The 25,476-nt window shown below is 37.7% G+C and overlaps 1 protein-coding gene across 1 annotated transcript in view; it reads left to right on the top strand.

Annotated features, from left to right (window-relative positions):
* Lrguk (leucine rich repeats and guanylate kinase domain containing) overlaps positions 1 to 23,366 on the top strand; it is a 103,870-nt gene extending 80,504 nt beyond the window's left edge. Inside the window, exons 16-20 of the mRNA XM_046455130.2 lie at positions 1,829 to 1,968; positions 16,735 to 16,823; positions 18,675 to 18,818; positions 20,787 to 20,932; positions 22,613 to 23,366. Of these exons, the coding sequence (XP_046311086.1) occupies positions 1,829 to 1,968; positions 16,735 to 16,823; positions 18,675 to 18,818; positions 20,787 to 20,932; positions 22,613 to 22,743 (650 nt within the window). The 3' untranslated portion in view covers positions 22,744 to 23,366. The remainder of the gene's footprint in view (positions 1 to 1,828; positions 1,969 to 16,734; positions 16,824 to 18,674; positions 18,819 to 20,786; positions 20,933 to 22,612) is intronic.
* The last annotated feature ends 2,110 nt before the right edge of the window (positions 23,367 to 25,476 follow it).

The raw sequence follows: 25,476 nt of genomic DNA, 5'->3' as shown, positions 1-25,476 counted from the left end.
TTCTCAGCAAGAGAAATAATATGTGAGGTGAATAGGGAGCCTACATCCTGGGAACAAATTTTTACCCCTCACACATCAGATGAGAGCTCTAATCTCTAGGGTATATAAAGAACTCAAAAAGTTAAATAACAACAACAACAAAAAAAAAAACAATAACCCAATCAACAAATGGGCCAAGGACCTGAACAGACACTTCTCAGAAAAGGATATACAATCAATCAACAAATACACGAAAAAATGCTCACCATCTCTAGCAGTAAGAGAAATGCAAATTAAAACTACTCTAAGATACCATCCCACTCCAGTAAGAATGGCAGCCATGATGAAGACAAACAACAACAAGTGCTGGCGAGGATGCGGGGAAAAATGTACACTCATACATTGCTGGTGGGACTGCAAATTGGTGCAGCCAATTTGGAAAGCAGTATGGAGATTCCTTGGAAAGCTGGGAATGGAACCACCATTTGACCCAGTTATTTCTCTTCTCGGACTATACCCCAAAGACCTAAAAACAGCATACTACAGGGAAACAGCCACATCACTGTTTATAGCAGCACAACTCACAATAGCTAGGCTGTGGAACCAACCTAGATGCCCTTCAATGGATGAGTGGATAAAAAAAAAAATGTGGCATATATACACAATGGAATATTACTCAGCACTAAAAAAATAACAAGATCATGGCATTTGCAGGGAAATGGATGACATTAGAGCAGATTATACTAAGTGAAGTTAGCCATTCCCTAAAATACAAATGCCTAATGTCTTCTCTGATATAAAGGGGGTGACTTAAAATGGGGTAGGGAGGAAGAGCATGAGAAGAAGATTATCACTAAATAAGGAAGAGAGTTGGGAGGGAAAAGGAGGGAGAAGGAAAATCGCACGGAAGATGGAAGGGGAGACCCTCATCGTTATACAGAATACATGTATGATATTGTGATGAGAAAAAGAAAAAAGAAAGAAGGGTGTCACATTAGATTGGGTAGAGAGAAGTGATGGGAGGGGAGGGGAGGGAAGTGGGGAATGGAAGGACAGCAGAATAGAATAGACATTATTATTGCTGTGTGTATATATGTGACTGCATGACCAATGTGATTCTGCAACCTGTACACTCAGAAAAATGAGAAATTATATCCCTTCTGATTCAAATGTATGATAATACCAAGATCATTGTACTGTCATGTGTAACTAATTAAAAAAATTTTAAAAAAGGAAATTATAGCTCAACAAAGATATGAGGAAAAATAAGATGTTTTATGGGACATTTTAAATTTTCTATATGGAGAGTCTTGACAGATTCTTCTTTTATATTCTATAAAAGAACTTAAATTGTGAATTACAATATGTCTGAGAACATTCTTCACTGACCTCCTCCATATACAAAGTAAACTAAACTCATTAACATATTTCTATTGCTGCATCTTTGCTGTCAGAACTTGATCTTACTTTGTTTTTAATTTTGATGCTCATTAAAATGTTACTTTCTTTAGAAAAAAAAAGAAAGTAATTATATATGGGTGACTTTTCCATTAAGTATCTAGAAGCCAGTGTTTTTGACATGTTCTATGTCCTAAATTCCATTCATAAACCTATATTGATTGAGTATTAGGTGTACTCCCAGGATATGACTCCTACATGCTACCAACCGACTTTATTATTAATTTTATTAATTACTGCTTTATTTTAAAGATTCATTTTAACTTTATTTTCTAGTTGAACTTTATACAATATCTTGTGTTTGGGCAAATACAAACATTTCTGTTGCTTCAGAAAGTTCTCTTATTCTATTTTGTGCCTTTTATTTTAAATTTTACTTCTTTCCTGCCAGATGTTCAGACATCCCACCTGGAATCTGAAGACGCTCCCAGGAAGTCTACTACTTCGAATATATATGATTTCCAGGATCCTACAGACAGAAACTACTTTGCTAAATTATGGGCCAAACTTTCAGCCAAAAAAACACCAGTGGTAAGGGAGGGACCGAAGGGGTGAAGTGGCAACTGAGCCCTATGTGATGTCAGGCAGAAAGAGGATTTGATATTTGGGGATGAATGAATTCCCCCCAAATTATTTTCTTACTGGTGTGAGCCAAAGACAGGACTTTTTCCTGCTCTTTCTACATCTCTAAGAGTAGATACTGATTCTAAAAACCAGAATATCCAAACTCTGACACTCAGTTCTTCTATTCTGTGAGAATAGAAAAATACTACAATAAAATTGATGCAGAAAAATATGTATTTCAAGAGAAAACTTGCTCTCTCGCTGGGATATAATTTTGAATATTGTGGAGCTGAGCCTGAAAAGGGAGTCCATTCAGGGAACCTGTGTTTTATGACAGTACTGTTTTTTTCTTCCGTATTTCTAGAGGACCATTATAGTTGTACATAATAGTGGAATTTGCTGTTATACATTTGGACATGCACATAATGATTAATACACCATATAATTTGACCAATATCACTCCCCAATATTTCCCCCCCACCCCCCCTTCTTCCCCTGGTCCCTTTCCTCTACTCCTACTGATCTCACTTCCATTTTTATCACATAGTATTATTTAAATCAGTCACGTAACTTGGTTCTAACTCAATTCTCTGGGAACTTAAGAAATCAGCATGTGCAAGAGTGTCAAATATAAAATGGGCCCTACATGCAGATTAGGTTGCTCATTTTTCTTTTGTAATCGTTTTTCTGTGGTGATCTGGGAATGCAGAGAGACTTAAAAAGTCGCAGTTGCAGCAGTGGCAGAACTTTTGTTTTGATTGTCAACTCTGTGCTTGTGTTTCCTTAAGCCTAGTCTGTTCAGATAATTACAACATCTTCCAAAGTCAGAGCCACAGGCAGTGGCCCAAAGCACCAGACTGATTACTGGTCTCTTCCAACAGAAAGGCTCAGGCTCTGCCACATACAGACAGAGCTATGCATTCTATTCTAAGCCATGATAGTTGTCGGGCGTTCTGGGGGCAGGAAGCAGTATCTCTGTGTGTATGTCCTGTGTATTCTTGGTCTCCTCTCTGCTGGCGGGCCTCCTCCACCTCCCACTCCCAGGCCTTCCTTCCTCATACTCACTGTCTCATCATGGTCCAGCCCGACTCTCTACGACCTCTTGGTTCTGTGCCCACACTTGCAGCAACTTCCTCTGTCTCTTTAATTCATATTGCTGAAAACAAGATAATTCACTTGTCCCACTTGACTTTTCAAGCCATGCCACACAGGTCCTATTAGAATACTTGCACAGTCCCCTGTGGCTGGGCAAGAGCGAGACCTCCTTGGTGGAGACTGGGTCTTGGAAGCAGCAGTGGGTGGGTGCACTGTAAACATGTATAAATAACATGAAGTGTGCCCTGGTGGTTGAGTGTGGGAAATGCATGTTTATTTGTCCAAAATAAATTAAGTCTAGAATTATTCTCATCGACCAGGAATTGTGGGAGATCAAATATTAGTAATTAGAAATGGGGATCCCTCCCCATAATCAGTTTAAATTCAAGAATTCTAAGACTTAACAATATTCTGGAAAATTACAGAAGGACCTGTGGCCTCCCAGCTACCACAGTTACCCTGGGGTTGTTCCTTGTGTAATATTCTAAATTTTCTATTTTAAGCCAATGACTCTGGCATTTTTTTGTATCTTCTCTACTTGTAGTAGTTTTTTTCTACTCTGCCCCTTCAATCTTGCGGAGCTCTGGGGAGCCAACAGAGGTGAACAGGTACACCCCCCCGCACTTGAGGAACCCATTACCCTGTGTCATTGCAGGGCTGGGACGTCCAGGCCTTCCCAGGTTAGTCTAAGCCTCCTCACGGGCCCTGGCCTCCTTAGATGGTACGGCTTGACGCTTCGAAGAGCTTAGCCTTTCGAATACAAGTTCTTGAATCTCCATCTGGAACATGGGTGTCCAGAGTTCAGATCTCCAGACCACAAAATCCTGACCACCTTTAGTCCTTCGTGATAAGCCTGTGCCTTTCAACCAGACCCAGTTCTTTCCCAGTGAGGTTGTCCTACCTACCACATAGACAGGCAGAAGCACGGATCATTGTTTGGCACCCTTCTGCAAATGGGCATGTCATGCTTTATTTAAACATGTTTTATCTGTGAGAAAACTTGCAGGCCTTATTAAAGACAGTTTTTCTCTGGTTAAGGGCACTAAGATACCTGGAGTTGGGGACTGGGAAACAGAAATGGAAAAACCCACACTCTGCTCTTAACTGTGATTCATCTCTTAAAATTTTAATATAAGATTAGCAAACAGTATGGAGAAACCCAAAGAAGGGGAGGGTGTGATAAAAAACATGAAAGTAGAAGAGGCCACCTAGATGGTGATAGATGGGGGAGAAGAAGCAGGTGACATAGATCACCTGGGGTCAAAAAGTCTCACAAACTTTTCACATGCCAGATTACTCTGTACCTGCAATGCACTCACTGAGAAGCTGTTTAGCACCTGTAATCCAGGTCATCCAGAGCTCCGTGTTGAACTGAAATGTCTGTTGTGACAGGTGTCAGGGTTGGCGGATACTGATCCATGCTGGTAACAATGCCCAGACCCAGGAGGTTGGGTGCCTTTGCCTGTCAGGCTGGTAGTATAGATGGAGTTACAATGTAACAGGGTGGTTTTACAGAAGAGCCAATCAGGTCTTCCAAGAATTGACAATTTACTTGAGAAATTAGTCTAAATGTCATACTGCATTGTTGTCCTATATATGGGTGCATTTATCTAAGGTTATTTTGGGTGCCTCACTTTTCTTTTAAAGATTATGAATTTCAACAAATTTCACAATTACATGCAACTATAGTGTACCAAAAAATATGGAAAAAATGAAAACTTCAAAAAATTATTCACAAAAATTATGAATTCAATTCTATTTTGAAATTTGCAAATATTTATCAAAATGTAGGAGATCTCCCAGATGATTAGTCTTTGCACTGCAGGGATAATACCACAAAATAAGCAACATACTTTTTAATGATTGCAACAGAAGGTTCAGTGAAACGTTACAGTGTTATGTTAGGGAACATAATTGCCTGTATACAGCATTTATAATTTAGATAGGGCTTTCACTAGATTATTTATGTATTCCTCACTGCAGTTCTAAGGAGATGCTATTTTCCTTGTTCCACTTTGGAGTGTTCTAGTGGAATTGATAAAGGAATTACAACTTCCTCTGCCAAAATAAACAAATGATAAGTTGTCTAAAAGGGAAAAAAGTAGACTTTTTTTTTTCTTTTTTGGTATCTGTAGATTTAATGTGTTCCTCTTTTCCTTTGAGAATTATTAAGTAAGTGATGTAAAAAGCAGAAATTCCCATCTGTAATATCTTCCATGAGGTTCTGTTTCTCTGGAACATACATCCTACTTAAGATTGCATTCTCCCTCTGCTCCTCAATCCCACCTCAAAACTCATCATGTAATGAGGTTTTGGAGAACAATGCCTCTCATCTAATATTCTGCTTCTTCCTTGGCCACAGTGTGTCAAGGTGTAATTACAGAATAATGAGGCCAGCTCAAAGGTATTGTATGACTTTTAGAATCCAGTCTTAGTCCTTGGTAGACACATAGCACATGTTATAACTAGATGATTGAGAATATGTTTGTTATATGTTTTTGATCTGTGCTTGTTTCTATCTCCATTTGACTATTGGCTCTTTGACTCAGGAGGAAAAATGCACTCTGTGGTATTCTTGTACTGGGTAATCTTACAAAAGTCACTTTTCTGCTATGCAATACCATTTCTTTCTGCAAAATAGAGATATCTACTTGACAATATCTTTGTATTAAACTCTTTTGTAAATTATTGATTTTAAAATAAATGTTAGTTGTTGCTATAGTGATGGTGATGGTGATGACTGGCAGGAAGTGGGGAAGAGTTCAGACCTTTCGCTGTACTTTTTATGTTCAAGAATAGCAGCTCTACTTTGGGGGCTCATCATATCTCAGTATCACCAAGAACCTTCAAATCCATGAAAAGTGGTTCATTGGACTTCTACCAATGGCAGATTTAGCACTTTGGACCAACCCCCTCTGAAGACTACTAAAAAAACAAGATAAAAAAAATCTACTGAAAGATATCAGAGAGCAAAGAGACAAGTGGAAAATTATCTGACCAGGAATTCAGGGAAAATGATCCTGAGAGATGAGCCTGGTACCAGAGATAGGCATGATTGAAGCTGAAGTAACACTTCTGACATCTTGTGGAAATACAAAAATCAGGTGTGCTTGCTTTGTGTTGGTGAGTGAAGGGCTGCAACCTTGCAGTGGGGGTGAACAAGAAGTATTTGGGGCTTCATGGGAACAACAGTTTAAGTACTCTAATTCCTGAAATTCCATTTGTTTGTCTCCAACAAGATGTTTCCAGATATCCAACAGAGAAAGATTTTCATAAGCAATTTTGACAATATTATGTCGAGTTCACAATAAAAAATAACAAAACATACAAGGAGATGAGAAAACATGAACTGAAAATAACAATTAACAGGTAATAGAAATAGGCCTACAGATCTTCTAGATATTGGTGGAATCAAACACACATTTTGAAATTTCCAAGTATTGATTATTAAACCCAATTTTTAATATGTTTGTACTTAAATATCCAAGGTACAGGATTATACTGGAAATTTAATCAAAAATTAGAGATGATAAAAAAACAACTATATGGAATTATAAAGCCTATGAGAAGGGGGAAACAATAACTAAAATTAACACCCAATTAGACACACCTTTGAATTAGTGGACAGGAAAATTAGTAGGAAAAATAAATCTTAGATGATAAAATAGGCAATACTGTGAAAAGGGGAAGATTCACAAAGTAAACAAGAAGGTCTAATGTGTTATTGAACCCTAAAAAGAAAGAAGAGAAAAAATGGAACAGAAGCCAGATTTCAGAGGCAAGTGATGAAATCTTATAATCCTGATGAAAGTTCATCATTAATCGGATTGAAGAAATCTTTAAAACTCAATTTAGTATATATTTGTTGTGAAATCATATTGAACGAAAAGAAAATCATCTAAAAAACAATTGGTGGGGGTTGGGGGGAGACTACTTTTCAAGGAGTAACTATTAGGCTGACAGATGATTTTCCAAAAGAAATCATGCAAGTTAGAAGACAGAGACTAAAGTGATGAAGGAAAATTATTGCTTATTGTTCCAAACTGAAAATGAATCAAAAGATATTTCTAGACAAAGGAACAGAGAATTTGTCACAGAAAACCTACATAAAAGGAGATTTTAGGGAATTTTCTTTAGGCAGCATGAAAATGATCTAAAATTTAGAGACACAGGAAAGAATAAAGTGCAAGAGAAAATGAAAATATGTTAGTGAGTCAAAAGAGATGTTGACTATTTTTGTCGTTGGATATAAATAGAATTAGAATATATGACATTAAAATATAAAAATGAAAACATACAACAATTACAAAAGTCAAGAACATTATAAGAGGAGATGAAATGCCCTAGAATCCTGGCATCTGAAGTCCAGGAAGGTAAATATAATAATTAATATCAGTCTGTTACATTGTGATGTGTCAAGAACACATTTTAACCTCTATGATGTCCTAAAAGATTAATAAATGTACGATTTTTAATCTTAACTGGGGGCAGAAGTAGAATAATAAATAATTCAACCTTGTGTCAGCAACAGTAGCCAGAGTGATAAAGCATGAATAAGTAATAAATAGTGTAAAGTTTGTAACAGTTAATAAATGCACTTGACAAAGCTATGATATATAATATTAGTATACTTAAATAAATTGAACTTCAATAAAATTGCAGTGATTTTAAAGGTATTTTAAAAAATTTAAATATACTTTCAACAGCGTTCAAAAATCAAATATTTAAGGATAAATCTAATAAAGGATAAGTAATGCCTTCACACAGAAAGATATCAAACATATTATTTAGGAAATTTGAAGAACTAAATAATTGGAGGGAAGATCATGTTCATAAACTGCAAGAATCAGTAACATACAAATGTCAGCTCTCTCCAAATAAAATTATAAATTCAATGCAATCCAGTAAAAAAAAAATCCCTATAAATTCTTTTTGGAAATTTATATCATCTTAATATTTACATGGAAATACTGGTATCATAAAATAAACTAATAGACTGAGTAAGAGTCCAGAAACAAACCTATGCACACATGAAAAGGTACTAAAACTATAAGGACAGACTTAACATGGGACAATTAAAATTCTTATAAGACAATTTATGGGAGGTTAATTGGTATGCTTTAGAAAATAATTGGGCCTTTCTTACTGAAATTGAATATATATACACACACACACATACACATACACACACACTCACATACATACATTATGCATCAACCATGATATTCCTGAATATTTAGAGATATATATCTATATATCAGAAAAAGAGACATGTACATCAAAAGATAGGTACAAAGATTTTTATAATAGCATTGTTCACAGTAGTCCTAAACTGGAAATTCAAATGTCCATCAGCAGTAGAATGGCTAAGATTCTACCTTGTGTATGTGTGTGTGGTACTGGTGATTGAACTTGGGAGTGTTCTACCTCTGAGCTATAGCCCTAACCCTTTTTATTTTGAGACCTGGTTTCATTAAGTTGTTCAAGCTGGCCTCAAACTTAAAATCCTCCTGTCTCAGTCTTCCCAGTAGCTGGAATTTCAGACATGCCTCACCACACCCAACTAAAAGAACTTAGATAATTTAATAAATAAGATATTCAATTTTCTCATTCCTTGCTCTTACAATCCTTTATTGCTTTATTTTTCCTCCCTCCCTATCTTAAATGGTATTTACTTTTCTGAATGATTCCCAAAGCACGTTAATTTGAACATCTCTAAAAGATTCTTGGAGAACTGTAAATATAATTTTAATCAACCTTACTTCTTAAACACAATTTTTCTCTTTAGATTTTATTTTTTAAACAAATTCACAGCTTTTTTTCTTAGGGCTGAAAAAGGCGTCTTACAAATGCCACCCAGTGAGGTTATTTCAGACCCCTCCCTCGTAGTACCCAGCCCCTTTTGCAAGGTCAGCTCTCTGGGAAGCACAGAGGCTGTGCAGACTTAGACAATATTTTTTTCCCTCCAGAATTGTTATGACCAAGCCTTTGCCTTCTAGAAGAAGCAAAATGACTTTCTGTACTTCAGTCTCTTCAATCAGCTCCTCCAAACTCTGTAGGGGACATCTACTCCCACGGTAGGCCAAGTCACCAAAGCCAGTTCTCCAGGGGGAAAATAGCAAGTGACCAGTTGTTTGAGGGCAAATGTGTGTGTAGAGCATATAAGGCCAGTTCAATCCTATAAGGTACCCATCTGTCTGAGGCCAGTGAGAACGTGGCTCTGCAGGGACAAAGCTCTGGGCACCTCCCTCCTCCAAGCACCCCTTCCTTTCAGAGCTCTGCAGCCAGTCAGCTCAGGGAGGAGGGCTGCTTGCCCAAGATTACAAAGCTTCAGAAATCCTATTTTGATCCCCCCAAAATATGCTTTCTTTTATTTAGGTGCATTTCTCAGTGTGGACAAACCAGTGTGAATCCTGGGAGAATAAAGTTCGTCCCCAGAGTTTTCCCTGTTCTTCATGTTCCGTTTGAACTCAGGATCCTCATGACTGTTCACTATTTCACTTTCAACTTTTCTTTTGTCATGAAAAAGACTTATTTGGCTCCACAGGGGTATGAATTACCATCTCAGGTGCTCCCCAGCCCTTCATGAGGCCTGTTCTCAGTGTCCCCCTTTTCTAATTATTACATCACCCCCTACTTGGCCCTTACCACAGCGCACCGCAAGTTCCCAGCCACTCGGCCATCTCATGCGCTGACTTGGAGTTGAGATAGGCGTCTTGGTTCTAGATGGATTCCCAGTTCCTGGTGTGGTTGTTTGACCCCTACAGGGTGTCGATAAATATTTGCTGAACCAATGATTGGACAAAGGAAGGAGGGATGAGTGAGGTGACACACTAGAATCCTCCCCCCCCCCCCCGAATTTTGTTTTGACCCCTCATTCCCCATTATTCCCAGCTGATGAGTGGGGGGCTATTTCTACTCTATCTCTGTTCTTCCCAAAATCCATACCGTATTCCTTCTCATGATCAATTTGTTTTTCTAGGGACAGATTTCTTACCTGAGCCACTTGATTCAATCTTGGCTTTCCTCCTACCTCCCTGGCTGTTCCTTCTCAGTCTCCTGGTCTATTTTTTTCCTCCCCAACTTGACACTGGTGCACCTCAGGATTCCTCTGCCCCTTTCCTCCCTTTCTCTTCCCTTCTTTTTCTTATCTACTCTCACTTCCTCCCAAACTGAAACCCTGACCTTTGCCCTAAGTCATCTGTAACCTTCTCCACCCTAATTGATGGCTTATTTTCAGGTATCAGGACAGAAACTTTGTGGTCCTTCCTCTCCTACCTGGTATCCAATCTATCCCAGGAAATCCCATGGACTCTACTTTCAGATTGTGTCTGGAATCTAGACTCTTCTTCCCAGCTATACAGCTGCTGCCCTGGTGTGCTCTGCCATCCTGTATCTACTGATCACTGTGGTCACCTCCCAGGTGGTCTCTCCATGTTGACCTTTGCTATTCACAAACACAGAACACAAACACAGTGGTCAGTTACAAACCTAAGTCAGACTGCAACCGCCCTCTGATCAAATACCCGCAGCCGCCTACCTTGTCTTTGGTTTCCCGCAAGGCTCTGTGTGGTCTGGTCCTCTGGGTGTCTTTAATCCCATTCCTCCTCCTCCTCTCCCCACCTCAGCCCCATGGACACTGCTGTCTTATTTCTCTAACCCACCAACACTCCTGCCCAGACAAAATGATTAGTACTGCAACCTGCAACCCACACTCTGTCCCCTTCCTTGGTCTCCCTAATCCCCTTTCCCTGTAATACTTAAAAAAAAAAAAAAAACCAAACCTCCATACTACCCTCTAACATATTATATTATTTGCTTTCTAATTATGTTTGTTCTTGTATTCTGATTATTTAGTACCTAGTAGTAGTACATAGCCAGGCACATGGTAGGTGCTTAGTTTATACTCAATGGATGAATGAAGGGATAATAATTTAGAGCACTGCCCCTTGGGCAAATCATACATCTTTTCTGATGCTTAGTTTTCTTATCCACAGAGATAATGGTGATAAAGAGCTAGGTTGTTAAAATGATTAGAAAAGTTAATGGATATAAATTTCCTGCCACTTCATAAGTGCTCTGTGTTATTATTATATTTTAACCACTAGAGCAAGGCAGTGCTAGAGTAAATATTATGAGCATAGGAAGACACCACATATTTTCTCAATCATAAGATTTTACTAGGTAAGAACAACAGTGACATTCTTGTTTTTCCTCAAATTCCAATATTCTCCCCACATCTTATTCAACTCCTGTTATTATGGTATAGAGTGCATTTGTGTAACCTCTTTTATTATACGATTAAAAATACACAAAGCAAATGTGAGGATTTTTCTAAGGCAAACTCCATTGTGTTGAGATGGCCCAGGCTGAGACATGGAACATTGCCAGTCACTCCAGAAGACCCTCCTCCACCCCATCCTACTCCCGCTCCCTCCAAACGTCATCACCATCCTGACTCTGACCATACCAACTCCTTATATTCTTTTTGGATTCTAGTTTGTGAAAGAAAAGTGGAGCAGAACTGACCACAGGCACACCAATTATACAGGCTGTCTTGCGCAGAGAGAGCAGCAAGAGAGGGAGAGCAGCAGTAACTCCCCCTTGAGCATTTTTTATAGGTCAGAATCATGGCTGCCTGTTAGGGGTGGGTTTAACCTTTGTGACTGATATAGCAAGCAACACCTGATTTTGCAGAAGGCAAGTTTCTGTCCCTTGCGAACAGAGACGGGCAGATCTTTTCTCTCTTAAGGAGAATATAGAGAGGCCGGCACGTCTCCAGGCCAGTAAGTTTTTTTCTTGGGCTAGTTTCTATTTCTTGAGAGTAAGAACAGAATAAGAACTGCCACTGCCACTGTCATCTTTCCAGTTGTGATATAATTTAAATCAAGCATCGATTGAGAAAAAAATCAGGATGATATAAACGAAATCACAATAGTAAATGTTGTGTTTTGTACTAGCTCAGAGTGATGCAGGGTAAAATAATAGCCAGTTTTCATGAGAATAAATAAAAAACACAAACAAAATAATAAGTTCACAGCAGGTGTGGTTCATATGTGGTTATTTTATAGAAATGTAAAGCTATTTAGATTAAATTTATGGAGTATTCATAAAGTGAGGGTGGGGAGAGGAAGATGGCTGTAATTATGCCAACAATTTGGTCTTTTCTATTTTCAAATGAATATTATATCTTTTAATGACAGGTTCTCCACCCATTCCTTTGTTTTCTTTACAATTATCTGTTAAAGAACTCCGTCTGATCCGTCTGATCCGTAAGGTTTTCCATCCTTTGGGTTTTGCTGGTTGGCTTCTTATGGTACCATTCATCATGGTCTCCTGCCCCTAGATTTCCTGCAAATTGACAGCTGGATCCAGAAGTTTGTCCAACTCAAGGCCCATTTCTTTAGCAAGGCAATAAGAAGTTCTGTATTCTTTCATTAAAGGGCTCATGCTACCTGGTGTTCTCTTTTTGTGATGTTAATAGTTATTGTTGCTCAATGTCTAGGATTTTTTTTAATATTCTGGGAAATTGAAAAATGATGATTTTGGAATTCCATGATTTCATTTTCACTTATTAGCTGGAATAATACTATCAAGAGAGGCTTCTCTCATCTGCCACTTGGAAAAATGGTACAGTTCACATAGAATCAGCAGTCTCAAAACTTTTTTTTTTTTTTTCTTATTTAAGATAATAGATTGGTTTCCTCTTTTCTCTGGAGGTGATCAATTAATTTTAAAGTATCATTGGTAATCATTATAACTTGAATTTATGCATCTTTGAAGGCCATTTATCCTCTACATTTTTAATCCTTATTGAAACACAAATTATCCTATCTTTGGCTAGTGGAGTCTCTTCCAAGTTGGCTCTCATGTCCTTCTAGCTCGGCCCATGTAGTTTTTGATAGCCATCTTGCAATCTGGCATGACAAAGACATTTCATGCTATCGTGTAGGCTACCTGACCCAGACCTGGAATTAGTCTCTTCTCTGAGAATTCTGGGTTTCTTTAAGTGGGAAATGGTGGCACAGGAACACATTGCATTTGAGATGCTCAGAGCTATCAGGTGTTCATTGTTTTTAGAACTTTTCTGTGGAAAGATAAAATATTTCATGAGTTCAAGTGAATATTTCCTAATCAAATGCACAGAGAATCCTGCTTTTCAAAGACATAGGACATGATGGAATTATAATGTCCCATTCAATGACTCCTTTACTTTGTCCCGCATTCCACACAGATTATTCTCAGAATAATAATACTATCAGATCTTGTTAGGAAAACCAAAAACAGTTACCAATTTTAAACAAATGTTCTCCCTCCATTATTTATGGTTATAACTATACTATCAGAGCATAGTATCCTTATATACTTTATTCTTTTTAACTCTTTTTTGTTTTAGTTCTCAAATATGTACATACTTAATACTCATCATTAGACCCTACATCAATATCTGTCTTGTTGTTTTGTTGTCTAAATTTATTCTCTACTAGAAATCGAAAAGGCAAAGGAAAAAACATTTCCTGAGTTCTTGTGTGTTGATAACAATGTTATACTGTTAAAATTTATACCTGAATTGTACTTTTTTTATTATTTGTCAAATTGCTTGTTTTGTTTATCTTATGAAGTACTTTTATTGTGTGTATGTTGGATCTTCTTTATCCATCTTAAATATTTATCATTTTCTCATTAATCTATTTTTTTACCTTTCTTTATTTCTTTTTGGTTTAAAAAAAATTTTCCTTAATTCACTTTCTGTTTCTTATGCCATTATTTCTTACATTTATTTGCTCTTGTATTGCTTGTCTAGTTTTCATTTCTGTGTTGATTTTTCCTTATATTTCTAATTCTTTCCTGAGTTCTGCTGCCTCGTTTATGAATTTTTTAAAAAAACACAGTATTTGTTCCTTAATGTTTTGTGTCATTTTCTTTTCTTCTTGTTCTTTCTTTTTTCTTTTTATCTTGTGGTGCTAGGGATAGAAACCAGAGTCTTATACCTGCAAGGCTGGCCCTCTACCACTGAGTTATACCTGCAGCCTCTGTGTCACTGTCTTAATGTCTTTGTTTATTTTGAAATAGTAGATTACAGATTGTACCGGTTTTATATGCAAATTTTCATTATGGGAGTGTTGTTTGTTCCTTTTTCTTATAATAAGTATGTATAAAATGTGATTGGATACTATTACTCGTTTTATGTGATATGAATTTTCTCACACTTTTAGAAGGGACCATGGTGGTGCCTTCCTGAGATTTCCTGTCCCTTGTCCCCTTCCCCCTTTGGTCTAAACCTTATCTTTCCTTTGTCTCTTAATAAATTTTTATTCTACTCTCATTGGTTTGTCTTAGTGGGAGGCCCAGTGGGTCACTTACATGACTTCACTTCTCCTAGAACTTACTGTGGACCTCTGTGCTCACCCACTGATGGAGCTGGAACACCCGTCCTGTGTTCAGCTGTGGTTCCCAGTGCTTCCCTGTGACTATTTTGAGTGTCTTCACATTCTTGTCCTCATATCTCCCAGGCACCACTTGGTTCCTTTGGCTTCCTCCTGCATAGACATGGATACCATGCAGGAGCTGCAGCTGTTAGTCTCACCTGTATGTTGGGCTTTGAGGGGATATTTTGTCACCTATTTTTGTTGTAAACGTTTCAATATGAGTTTCATTTTGCTATTTGGTTGTTCTTGTCTATTTTGCGGGTGAGATTCTGAAAGAACCAAATCTATTCAGTCACCACCGCTGTCCACCATCACTGTCATCTTCCCAGTTGTGATATAATTTAAATCAAGCATCAATTGAGAAAAAAATAAGGATGATATAAATGAAATCACAGTAGTAAATGTTGTAAAATAATAGCCAGCTTGCATGAGAATGAATAAAAAACACAAACAAAATAATAAGTTCACAGCAGGTTTGGTTCATATGTGGTTATTTTTTAGTAACGTAAAGCTATTAAGATTATATTTATGGAGTTACTTAAATATATGGGTTTTAAATGGCAAAATTTAAATGGGTTGTTCCTTTCTCATCTCATTACAGCCTCCCCTGACCTCTCAACACATATTTTCTCTCCCTCCTGCTGGCAGAGAATCACAGAGCTAATGGTCAGGGACAGGGTAGAATGGTCTCCGTAATCGAATATCCACCTGAGAGTCTCTGTTCAATGAGTCCACATTAGCTCTCATGGTCATGATTTCTAAGAAACAATTTTAAAACTTGACCTAGACTTTTTCAAGCTAGGAACAGTTGATAGCAAGTTTTAGTGCAGGTTATAAAGAGTGGTAAATATTATTTGTTCTTTATGTTATCCCCCCAAATCTATACTGTTGTACATTAAAGGACTTACCAAGCTCCTGCTTTATGCCAAGGTGCATATGCTATGTACAGGGGATGCAGCAGAGACCCAAGGGACTTCTGTTCAGGGTCAGGACTCATTTCCCAGAGATGATCAGTGTGCTAGTCTTGGGCATCGTTATTAATCAGTCACTCCTACAGATAAGTTTTTGTAAAGCAAAAATAATTTTAGAATCACATCAACTTAATTCTCAAAAATTTTGTCTTAAAATATTTCCCCTAAAGACATGCAAACACTTGAAATAATGCTAGTCCCCAAGGCTAAGCAGGTGGTGAGCCTGGAGTTGTGGCTTAATGCCACTAAGTATAGCATGTCTCCTTTTCCTAGAGGGCTTGTTTATTGTTATTTTCTATGCAATTTTAAGCAAATGCCAACTCATAATGGAGCCTGCTTCTAATGACATAAAAATCAAAACAGCCAGGCTTGTTTCACATTGTGACTGCAAGCAAAGATTAGTGTGTTTTAAATGTACTTGCTGTTTAAATCAATGTTATACATCTCTGTAAATGATGGAGTCTTTTATGAAAAACAAATGAGCACTTGCTAATTTATATTTTTTGGAAGTTAAGAATTTTATATATTAGGTTTGCTTCAAGTGGGGAAATCCAGCACATGGCCAGTTGCTAAACAAGTCATTGTCATCATCTGAGTACCAACGTTTGTATTCTTCACAAAGCAACACATGCTAAATTGTTTTGTTCCTTTATTCTGTCCCCCTTTCTCACCAGATTATAAACCTTTCGAGTGCAAAAGTTTGTTTTTTTTTTTTTTCTTTCTTATTTCCTGAGTGCAAAATCCTCTGGACTACCATTGAGTTCTTACCAAGTAACCATAGTGGTGGTGACGAGGGTTAAATACGGAAGAAGTCCTTCTGGTTTTTTCTTTTGGGATCATCCTTGGATATGTCCATTCACTCTGTTAGCCATTCTGTGTGCTATGTTCCAGGAAGACTAAGAAAACATTAATAGCCTGTACCCTTGAGACGTCCATAGTCTCATTAGATAAAAAAACAAACATAAAATGTTAATGAAAACTGTCACATTATCATTTGGATATTAAACAAAATTTATATGTTAAATTGAAGTCTTTCTAAAATATTTGGGGTTTATTTATAAAGTTTATCATCTTTCCACTGAGGGATATCAATTGTTTTATTTTAATGCCTGTTTCCCCCTCCTTTTTCTTTCCACATATTTGGCAACTTCTAGTAAGAAGAGAATTATTATAGCTATTTTGATCATCTGGCATATTTTTAACATTGATATAATTTTCCGATCACATGTCTTGCCTAGGAAAGAGATTCTGTGCACAGACAGCACGAGGCAGCCCGGCAGGCACTCAAGGGAAAGACGCCTCCTGGTCATACACTCCTATTTCAAAGGTAGCGATTTATCACATTTATTGATAGCCAAGCCATCTTAGATTGATTTGCTGGTGTCCATTTATACCAAATGCATCCTAAATCATCAATAGAAACAGAGACCTCTGCACTAAAATGGACCTTATGATTTAGTGGCGAACCCAGTTCTAGAAGCTGTATCTCCTTGTCATTTATATATTGTTTTAAAAGGTACAATATGCTCATAGCTTCTAGAAACTGATGGTATTTTGCTGACTGCAAAGAATAATGTTTCCAGTGGTGTTGGAATCTAAGTACCAGGCTTCACCAAGACTGTTCATGACTGAGGGTTAATTATATCCTGTTGATTTCCCTGTTCTTGTCTGTCAAGACTCTCAAAACGATGGTAATTGTGTGTGGGGTCATTTGTTAAGTGTCTCCTTTCCATATTAGACTGGAAATTCCATGGGGATAAGGGCTGTTATGTCTTTATTAATTCATGAATTCTTAGTCCTTGGTATGAAATGTTTTACTAGGACCTGCCACATAGTGAAGGCTTCACAGATATTAGTAGCTACAATAATTATTGTTCTATTAATAATTACACATGATGAGGTAAGACTTTAGGTTTTAAGTTTCCCTGAAAATGAATAATATGCAAACATAATCATCCTAGGATGATTATGTAACGTTTGCATGTTATTTCTCATTAATGTTGTAGGTTTCAGTGTTTTGAATTCTCCTTTCTGTGTGACCTTTTGCAATATTTGAATAATGAAATGGAGAAATCCCTGTTTTCAGAAAATTGCTAAGAGCACTGAAAAAAAATGTTAATTTTAGTGTTTTAAAAAAAACCTTTTTAGTAAAGAATGTAATGACTTGAGGAAGTGGAATTTAAAAAAGTGATTTAATTTTTTTCAATTTCAGTTCTTTTTATTGTCTGTAATATTATCTGCTGAGAATCTTTGATCACTATAAATAAAATTAAATCTCTTTTGTCTAAGAAAGTGTGATTAATTTTCTCCATGTTAGTAGGCTTTCTTTGGATAGTCTTATTAAAAAATGCAGGCTGTGTATAAATGCAAAATTCTACTGGGACATTGGGAGGGTGGGGATCAGGAAGTAGAGTGTGTTCCCAGAGCAGTTAAAGTTGGGGTTGTGTGCCCACCAGGGTGTCGCATGTCTACTCAAACACTGTGGACAGAAAAACTAAGCAGTTTTAAATATGAGCTTCAAATGGATCATCACTCGGCAGATAGATGCTTTGAATTTGCATGCACTTACATGCAGTTGGACTGCTTTGCACATAGCAACAGCAGCAAGTCTGAGCTGAATTGCAGCAGAGTTTATTCACTGAAAATGGTTAACAATTCTTTTTCTCTGCAGTCACTCTGAGGGAACAGGCATATGCATTCCATATACATAAATAGATGAAAAATGAATATTTTATACTAGAGCTTAGTTCAGAGTATATTATTAAAATTTTCAGAAACATTTCACTGGAGTACCATCTTAAAGCATTAGATTATAAACAAAACTGGAAAATATCTATTTCAATTTTTGTAGAAGTTGGTATATTGCTAGGCTTTTTATGACAAATGGACTAGGGCTTATAACAGAGTATATGCAAATCACGGAAAGATAATATGCCTATATTAATGACCTAATGGATAAGGAATATCCGCAATAGCACAAATGTACAAAATCTTCAGATTAGGATGTAATGATGCCAATGTCCAAGATAAGCTCTAAGTGGGTATGCTACAGTATCCGGAATAGATTTTATTGGCATTTACATTTTTGTGAGATACAATGGTCAGTATTTGGGTATTGTGTGTGTGTATGCTTAATAACACCATAAAATCCTTTGTTTTAAAAAAATTCTAATTTTAGGGGTTCAGTACCAGCACCTGTGGTCAATGGCCTACAATATTTCAATGGCCTACAATATCTTACAGCTTTAGAGGACCTACATAAAAGTTTTGAGCTTTCTGAAGATTATTTTAAATTTCCTTTTGGACCATATGCTGAAAAGAGGTGAGCTGAGTTTTGTTGAATGGAATTTTTTGTTTTCTGCTGGTTAGTTAAAATCATAATATTCATCCCTAGCCTTCAGAGAAACTCTAAAACTGAGAAGCAGGGCCCCACTCTCCACTATGGAATTTGAAGAAAGTAGACCCTGCCCCTCTAAAGAGGGCACAGTTATACAATGTAGGTTCATAAATCTGGGACTTTGAATCTTGAGGGAGTTAGAGACATTCAGGTCACCAGTAGAAGAAGAAACAAGAATCCAGAGGAATGGTTCAGGCATCCATTGTGATAATACAAGCTATGATGTTCTGCTCATCTATTCCTATATATTTTGACACCTAGCTTACCTTGGTTCCTGTCCAGAACCTGGTTCCTGATTTTTATTAATTCTATACACTAATCAATAGCTTTCCAATAACTCCCTTTTTAATATTCAGATTAGCTAGAGTTGATGTTTGAAATTTGCACCCAATATCTCTGATTAGCACAATGCTCTATTTCAAAATGTTTATTAACTGATATCATACATATGCATATATTTTACCTTGTCCCATAAGCAAACCAGAACCATTAAGTTGCAGAAGGGAAACTTGGCCCCCCAGCTAGGACCATGAGACACAAAGCTTGGATAAGAACATTCTCCCCCCCAACCCCCAGTTCCAACCTCCACCCCACTTTCCCACTCTGACTGGCTAATAAATCCCTCAGGTCTTAAATGTCACTACTTCATGGAGATCTGTCCTGGAATTACTAGTATATGATCTTCTAGTATCCTATGTTCCCCTTCATGTCACTTACACAATTTTAATGATGTGTGTGTGATTCCATAGGCCAGTAAATCGCTAAGCTGTATGAGGACAGGTCCAAGTCTCTCATTCATGGTGGATCCCCCGAAGTTCTCAGTGCTGGCATATGAACGACTTGATAAATGAATATCAGGAAAAGGTCATGAGCTTAAGCAAAATTCAGAGTATTACGTTAGGAGGTGGGGTGCATGGGTCAAGGAGGAGAGAATGGTGTGTCTATCAGTCAGGCAGGATCAAAGCTGTTCCCTTTAGTGATTCAGGGACTTGTCATGCATGACATCGATATTTAGTGAGGAAAATTCACTGAGTAAATGTCCTCCACCCTCTGATTGTGCCTAAACAACTGCCATGAGAGTTATTCTCCTTTATTCCCCCAAGACTCTGGCCTGAGTTAAAAGCAAAATTTTTCCAAAAAGTAATGGTTTAAGTATGGGCCAATTTCAAGTGATCAATTTGATTCTTTAATGACAGCAAACTTAGTAGAAATGAGGCACAATTGTAGGAGTGAAGAATCCAAAACTATGAGACCCAAGGACTGAGAACAAAGCTCAGCTACTTTACAATATTTTACAGATGGTCAACGTAGGTAGAATGGTGAAAGAAACCAGGAAACTGGTGAATCCCATAGGAGAGGAACCAGGCAGTAGGACTGTGCATTGGCTCACAAACAGAATTTAGGCACCAGATCATACAACCTCATCTTTAAAAAATGGAGCAAAAGGATAGTCCCCCAAAACTAGCATTTGATATACTCAATGTTGGGTCCAGATCAAGTCACTTAACATTTAATTTGCTCTGTCCTTGAAAGTACTGCCATTTATAAATTAACACTTGATTCTGAAGTCCCAGAGATTAGGGCTTGTGCCTTACTAATCTTGTTTTACACTCCAGCACCTATTGCAATACCAAGTTCATAGTAAGTCCTAAGTTGTGTTTTGTATGATAGAAGAGGAGTTTGTGCTATGTGTCTAGTACCTACTACCACCAGCCATGTCAGCTGCTCTACAGTGCTTGCTGCAGATACCATTTAAGATAAGCCTAATAGAGACATATTGTAAACTACCGTCATGACTTGACAAAGGTTACCCAGTGAAGTCGTTAGTATAGATCATATGACCATTAGTAATTTTGCATCTCAAAAAGAGTGTTCATTTCTTATTTTTTTCAGTGGCAAGAATACTTACTCCAAGAAGTATTCTGCACTTCATTCTTATCTGTGGTCAAAAGAATGGTCTTTTCAGCCCCCAGAGGGCAGTATTTCCTCACGCCCAGGATCAGGAGCAAGTGACGGTGAAATGGATCAGGCCTTAAAAGGTAGAATATGTTATATTCATATGTTTTTTGCCATCTTTCTGACTGGTCCTGACTGTTTTAAATGAAGTCAATGAATAGACTTTTAGTCCTCTTAAAGGAAAGTGAGAAATGTTCTAGGACCTCCTTAAAAGCTGTGACCTGCTACTCCAGGGCCTGAGGGGACGGAGAAGCCTGGACAAAGCAGTATCAGGGTACATCATGGTTCTGGCTTTCCAGAGGACGGTGTTCCCAGATCTTCCCCATCTCATTTTCTCTCACTGTTCTTTAAATAGGATACTTGGAGTATCACATATACTCAGAGAATACACAGCTTTTTAAACAGTATGGCCAAAGCAAAGTGGGGCTGTTTTCTATGGTATGGTACAGTAGAAAGAGCATTAGATTAGGAATCACAAGACCTGAGTTCTAGTTTCATAATGTTGGGCAAATAAGTTAATAGTTGAGCTTTGTGAATAATAATATCTATTCTATACTATGGTCTTACATATTATTATACATATGTATAGTATAGTGTAATATATAATATAGGGCTAGATAAGATGAGATACGGTATAAGAAGTAAGAAGTAAAATACTAGATACTTGTTATTTATTGTAATTGGAAATTTTTATACACGTAGCAGAAGATTTTGGTAGTTTTTTTCAGAGATGGTTTGTAGATGTGGGGTGTGTGTGTGTGTGTGTGTGTGTGTGTGTGTTTGCATGTTTCTTGGAATGAGCCATGTTTTCCTGTTTCTTTGTATACCTTATAATCTTTTGTTGAAAATTGGGCATTTGAAAAAACAGCCATCTTGCACACTGGCTGACTGCAGGGCAACACCTTCATCAATTATCAGAGTGTGTCCAAAATGCATGAAAGCTTAACTTTTAGGACTTTTCTGGGTATGCATTTTCCCTGGCGCCTATTTATTGGCTTTTCCCCAATTCCCCAGTATACAGAGCTGCTTTTAAAAGTCTTATTTTCCTAAAGGTTGTATTTCTGCTTCTTCTTTGGACGTTAGCTCTATAATTGTATTCCTTGATTCCTTGTGTGGTTTCCGTGAGCCATTCCCACTGTTTCCTGTGACTTTCCATAGTTTGAGATCCCAGTTGTGCCTCTTTGGGATATATGAATTTTTCATTAGGTGACACAGAGACCAATCAGACAGCCTCCAGACAGGTTAGAACATTATAAAACAGGTATGTTCTACTCTCTCTGGTTCACAGAAAGGTACTAGGACATGACTGCATTTTCCCCAAACCACACTGTGGTGTGCTAGGGAGGTAGTTAGGTAAGGGTAAATGAAACAACATAGAATTTCCCTCCATTGTAAATATGGCTTTTTACTGATTGAGCATTCTCTTGGCTGCATGTATATAGTAATGAAAGAATATGGCATGGGACATTGTTACGGAGAGTGTAAGCAGGGTGGAAGAGGAGCTGAGAAATTGCTTCCTGAAAAGCCTTCTGGTCCTTGGGCAAGTCTACACAATGTAAAGCTTGTCCAATTTTCCACATGATATATCTGACCTCTTCACCTATTTTTTCTTTTTCAGTGTAATTTATTCAATATAGTTTGTCATAAACAAATCCTAAAACTTATTCTAATGCTTGCTTACAACATACAATGCTTATTTTCTTTGTTTAGTGTACCAGAGGATTAACTATATTACTGGATCTTTTCTCTTTAATATTTTCCAGCACTGCATAAACAGTCATCTTCATATGATAAAAGGACTTTCCAACCCAAAAGACACTCTGGTACAGTTACAGTTCGCCCAGGTTCCAACACCAAACCTGTCCTCCCTCCAATTCCTCAGGGCTACAAATAGACGAGCACTTGACATCTGATCTTTAACATGGAAAACTGGCTTTGATAATGTCCAATCCCTGTGTCTTACCAGGACATGGCTCTCAGCCGTTTCTCCCTCAACCACCAACCTACTAAAGAATGTTCCACCTGCCTTAATTTTCTCAATCAATTTCTGTTATGATTCTCTGAATTGCGTTTTTTTATTTATTTTTATCTTTTATTATTTTTCTTGTTTTAAAATGTTATTCTTAGCTTTTAAAAATGTCTTTTCAGTTTTTCCCATAGCTACAAATGATTTTTCCAGCTGCTTCCTGCTCTGAAATATCAGATGTCAAAATCTCCCAAGGTTTCTGCATTGCTATGTGTGTAGTGATTTTTGGATATATCCAATGGGGATCATCCGCTGAAGATATTAATGTATCCATTTATAACTTAAGTGGGTACGCTAGAGAATTGAATTATTTTGTTTTAATTATGAAAGAACTGTAGAGTTCCATTTAATTTGTGGCCAACATGTCAACTGTACCTCTCGAAGGGAATTAATTAATGTAATTTTGGTGAGTTCTTAACTTCCTTTAGCAATATGAGGGACTAAAGAGTATCAGGTAATTTTTTTATTTCACCTTTTCCAGACTCTGATTATGTACTGCTTTGTCATTAAAAATATTTTAAAACAACTTTCACCGTCTTGTTATTTCACTCCCTGCCTTTTGCAGGAAAAAAAAATCATTGAGTAAATATGTGCCAGTAAACTTATCTCCATTGCTAAAACATTGAAGCACATCCTTGTGGACTAGTAAGTGGTTTCTTCTCTGAGTCCTCCATGCATGATGACTAGTGGGAACAGGAGTGTCCACATCATACTGCACTAATTCTTAAATATTTCAATTATTAGAATTTTCTAGCGACTCACCCTTTTTTTCTTTATTCATTTTTATAGTACTTGGGCTCAAAACCTGGGCATGTACATCCTCTGCAAGTGCTCTACCACTGAGCTACCTCCCAGCCCTTGACTTTCCCTTTTAAAATATTAGCCCCTCCTTAACAACACTCTTCTCCATAACTTATACTTGGGTATGACATGATTTGCTACTGGCTTATTTCTTCCACATAGTCCCCTTCTCAAGTAGGAGCTGGTTAAAGTTTTTTTCCTTAGGGTTGAGAAGAAGGGGTCTGGGAACTTGGAGGAGAGAACAAGAGCAAGCAGGAGAAAGAGAATCCATCTTTTCTGGAGAAGTGGGGAGGCAGAGGGTGGGCCACAGTGTCCCAAGCATCTATAAGAAATAATTTGACTTTCACAGACATCATCTAATCTTTTCAAAATTATTATGAGATATTTTAGATATACTTGAAGATATAACAATAATAGTTCCAATTTCAGACAACGTGAAGATCTATTTTTCCCTATTTCTCCCTCTAAATACAGCTCATACATTGGAAATTATATATAAAACAAGCATAAGACCCTGAGAGGTGGAAAGAAGGCGGATAAGCTAAGCATCTCATGAACTGAGTGGGAACATGATGATGAGTTCTCTGGTTTCCTTTTTGCCTCATATATCCTGAACTGAGTGCTAAGTAAACCATAATCCCGAAACACAAATGCGTACAAATCCCAAACTAAAGCTTGTTCTCTCTAGTCACAAGAATAGGGAAGGGGCAGCCTTGTGAGAGAGCCGCAGCCAAACACCACGGGAAAATACCATGGCCCACCTCCCTTCCCACACCTGTCACAAATGCTTTTGCCTTCTGGTTGTTACCAGTTTTCCTCCTTCTCTGCTAGGTAATGTCAGAGAAGGTCTTGTGGATAGCCAGGACTTTTGCCACTGCCCAATATTAACAATAACCTTCCCCCATAGTCATCAAAGGTCACTTGGGGAGCTGATATTTATTAAACTTTGGGTAGTAATGAATACTTCTCTTCCTTCCCACTGGAGAGTGAGAGAAGGTCTCGTGGAGAGCCAGGACTTCCACCACTGACCCTTCTCTTTGCAGTCTCAGTGGAGACCAGGAGGGAAGCAGTAATGAAGTACCCCTCCCCATCTCTTCTAGGCTAGTGTTTTAGTCAGCTTTTTCACTGCTGTGACTAAAGGACCTGACCAGAACAATCGTAGAGGAGGAAATGTTTATTTGGGGGCTCACAGTTTCAGAGGCCTTAGTCCATTGAAGGCCAGCTCCATTTCTTCAAGCTCGAGGTGAGGCAGGACATCATGGAGGAAGAGTGTGGCAGAGGGAAGCAGCTCACATGGTGAACAGAAAGCAAGTGTATCTCCACTTGCCAGATACAATATATACCCCAAAGCTACGCCCCAGTTCCCACCTCCTCTAGCCACACCCGACCACTTTATTTACCTCTCAGCTAATCCCTATCAGGGGATTAATTCACTGATTCGGTTAAGGCTATAACACAATCATTTCTCCTCCAAACTTTATTGCATTATCTCCAACATGAGCTTTTGGGGAACACCTCACATCCCAGCCATAACAGTTGGTATCAGTGTACACCAATTAGGCACCCTAAATTAATGATATATCCCTCTTCTCCTTTCCACCCTGAATGTCTACAAAGGTCAAATGCAGAACTTAGACTTCTACCTGGCCCCAACAATAATGCTTTACTTTCTTCTTCCTCCACTAGCATTGTGTAAGAGAAGGCCTGTTGAGACAGAATAAGTTATACTCCATGTATGCATAATATGTCAAAATACACTCTACTGTCATGCATGTCTAAAAAGAAGAAATAAAAAAAAAA

The sequence above is a fragment of the Marmota monax genome, unplaced genomic scaffold (genome assembly GCF_021218885.2).
Source record: "Marmota monax isolate L192 unplaced genomic scaffold, Marmota_monax_Labrador192_F-V1.1 WCK01_AAM20220418_F8-fsc00131, whole genome shotgun sequence".
Lineage (NCBI taxonomy): Eukaryota > Metazoa > Chordata > Mammalia > Rodentia > Sciuridae > Marmota > Marmota monax.
This window is presented reverse-complemented; position numbering and strand designations above follow the sequence as displayed.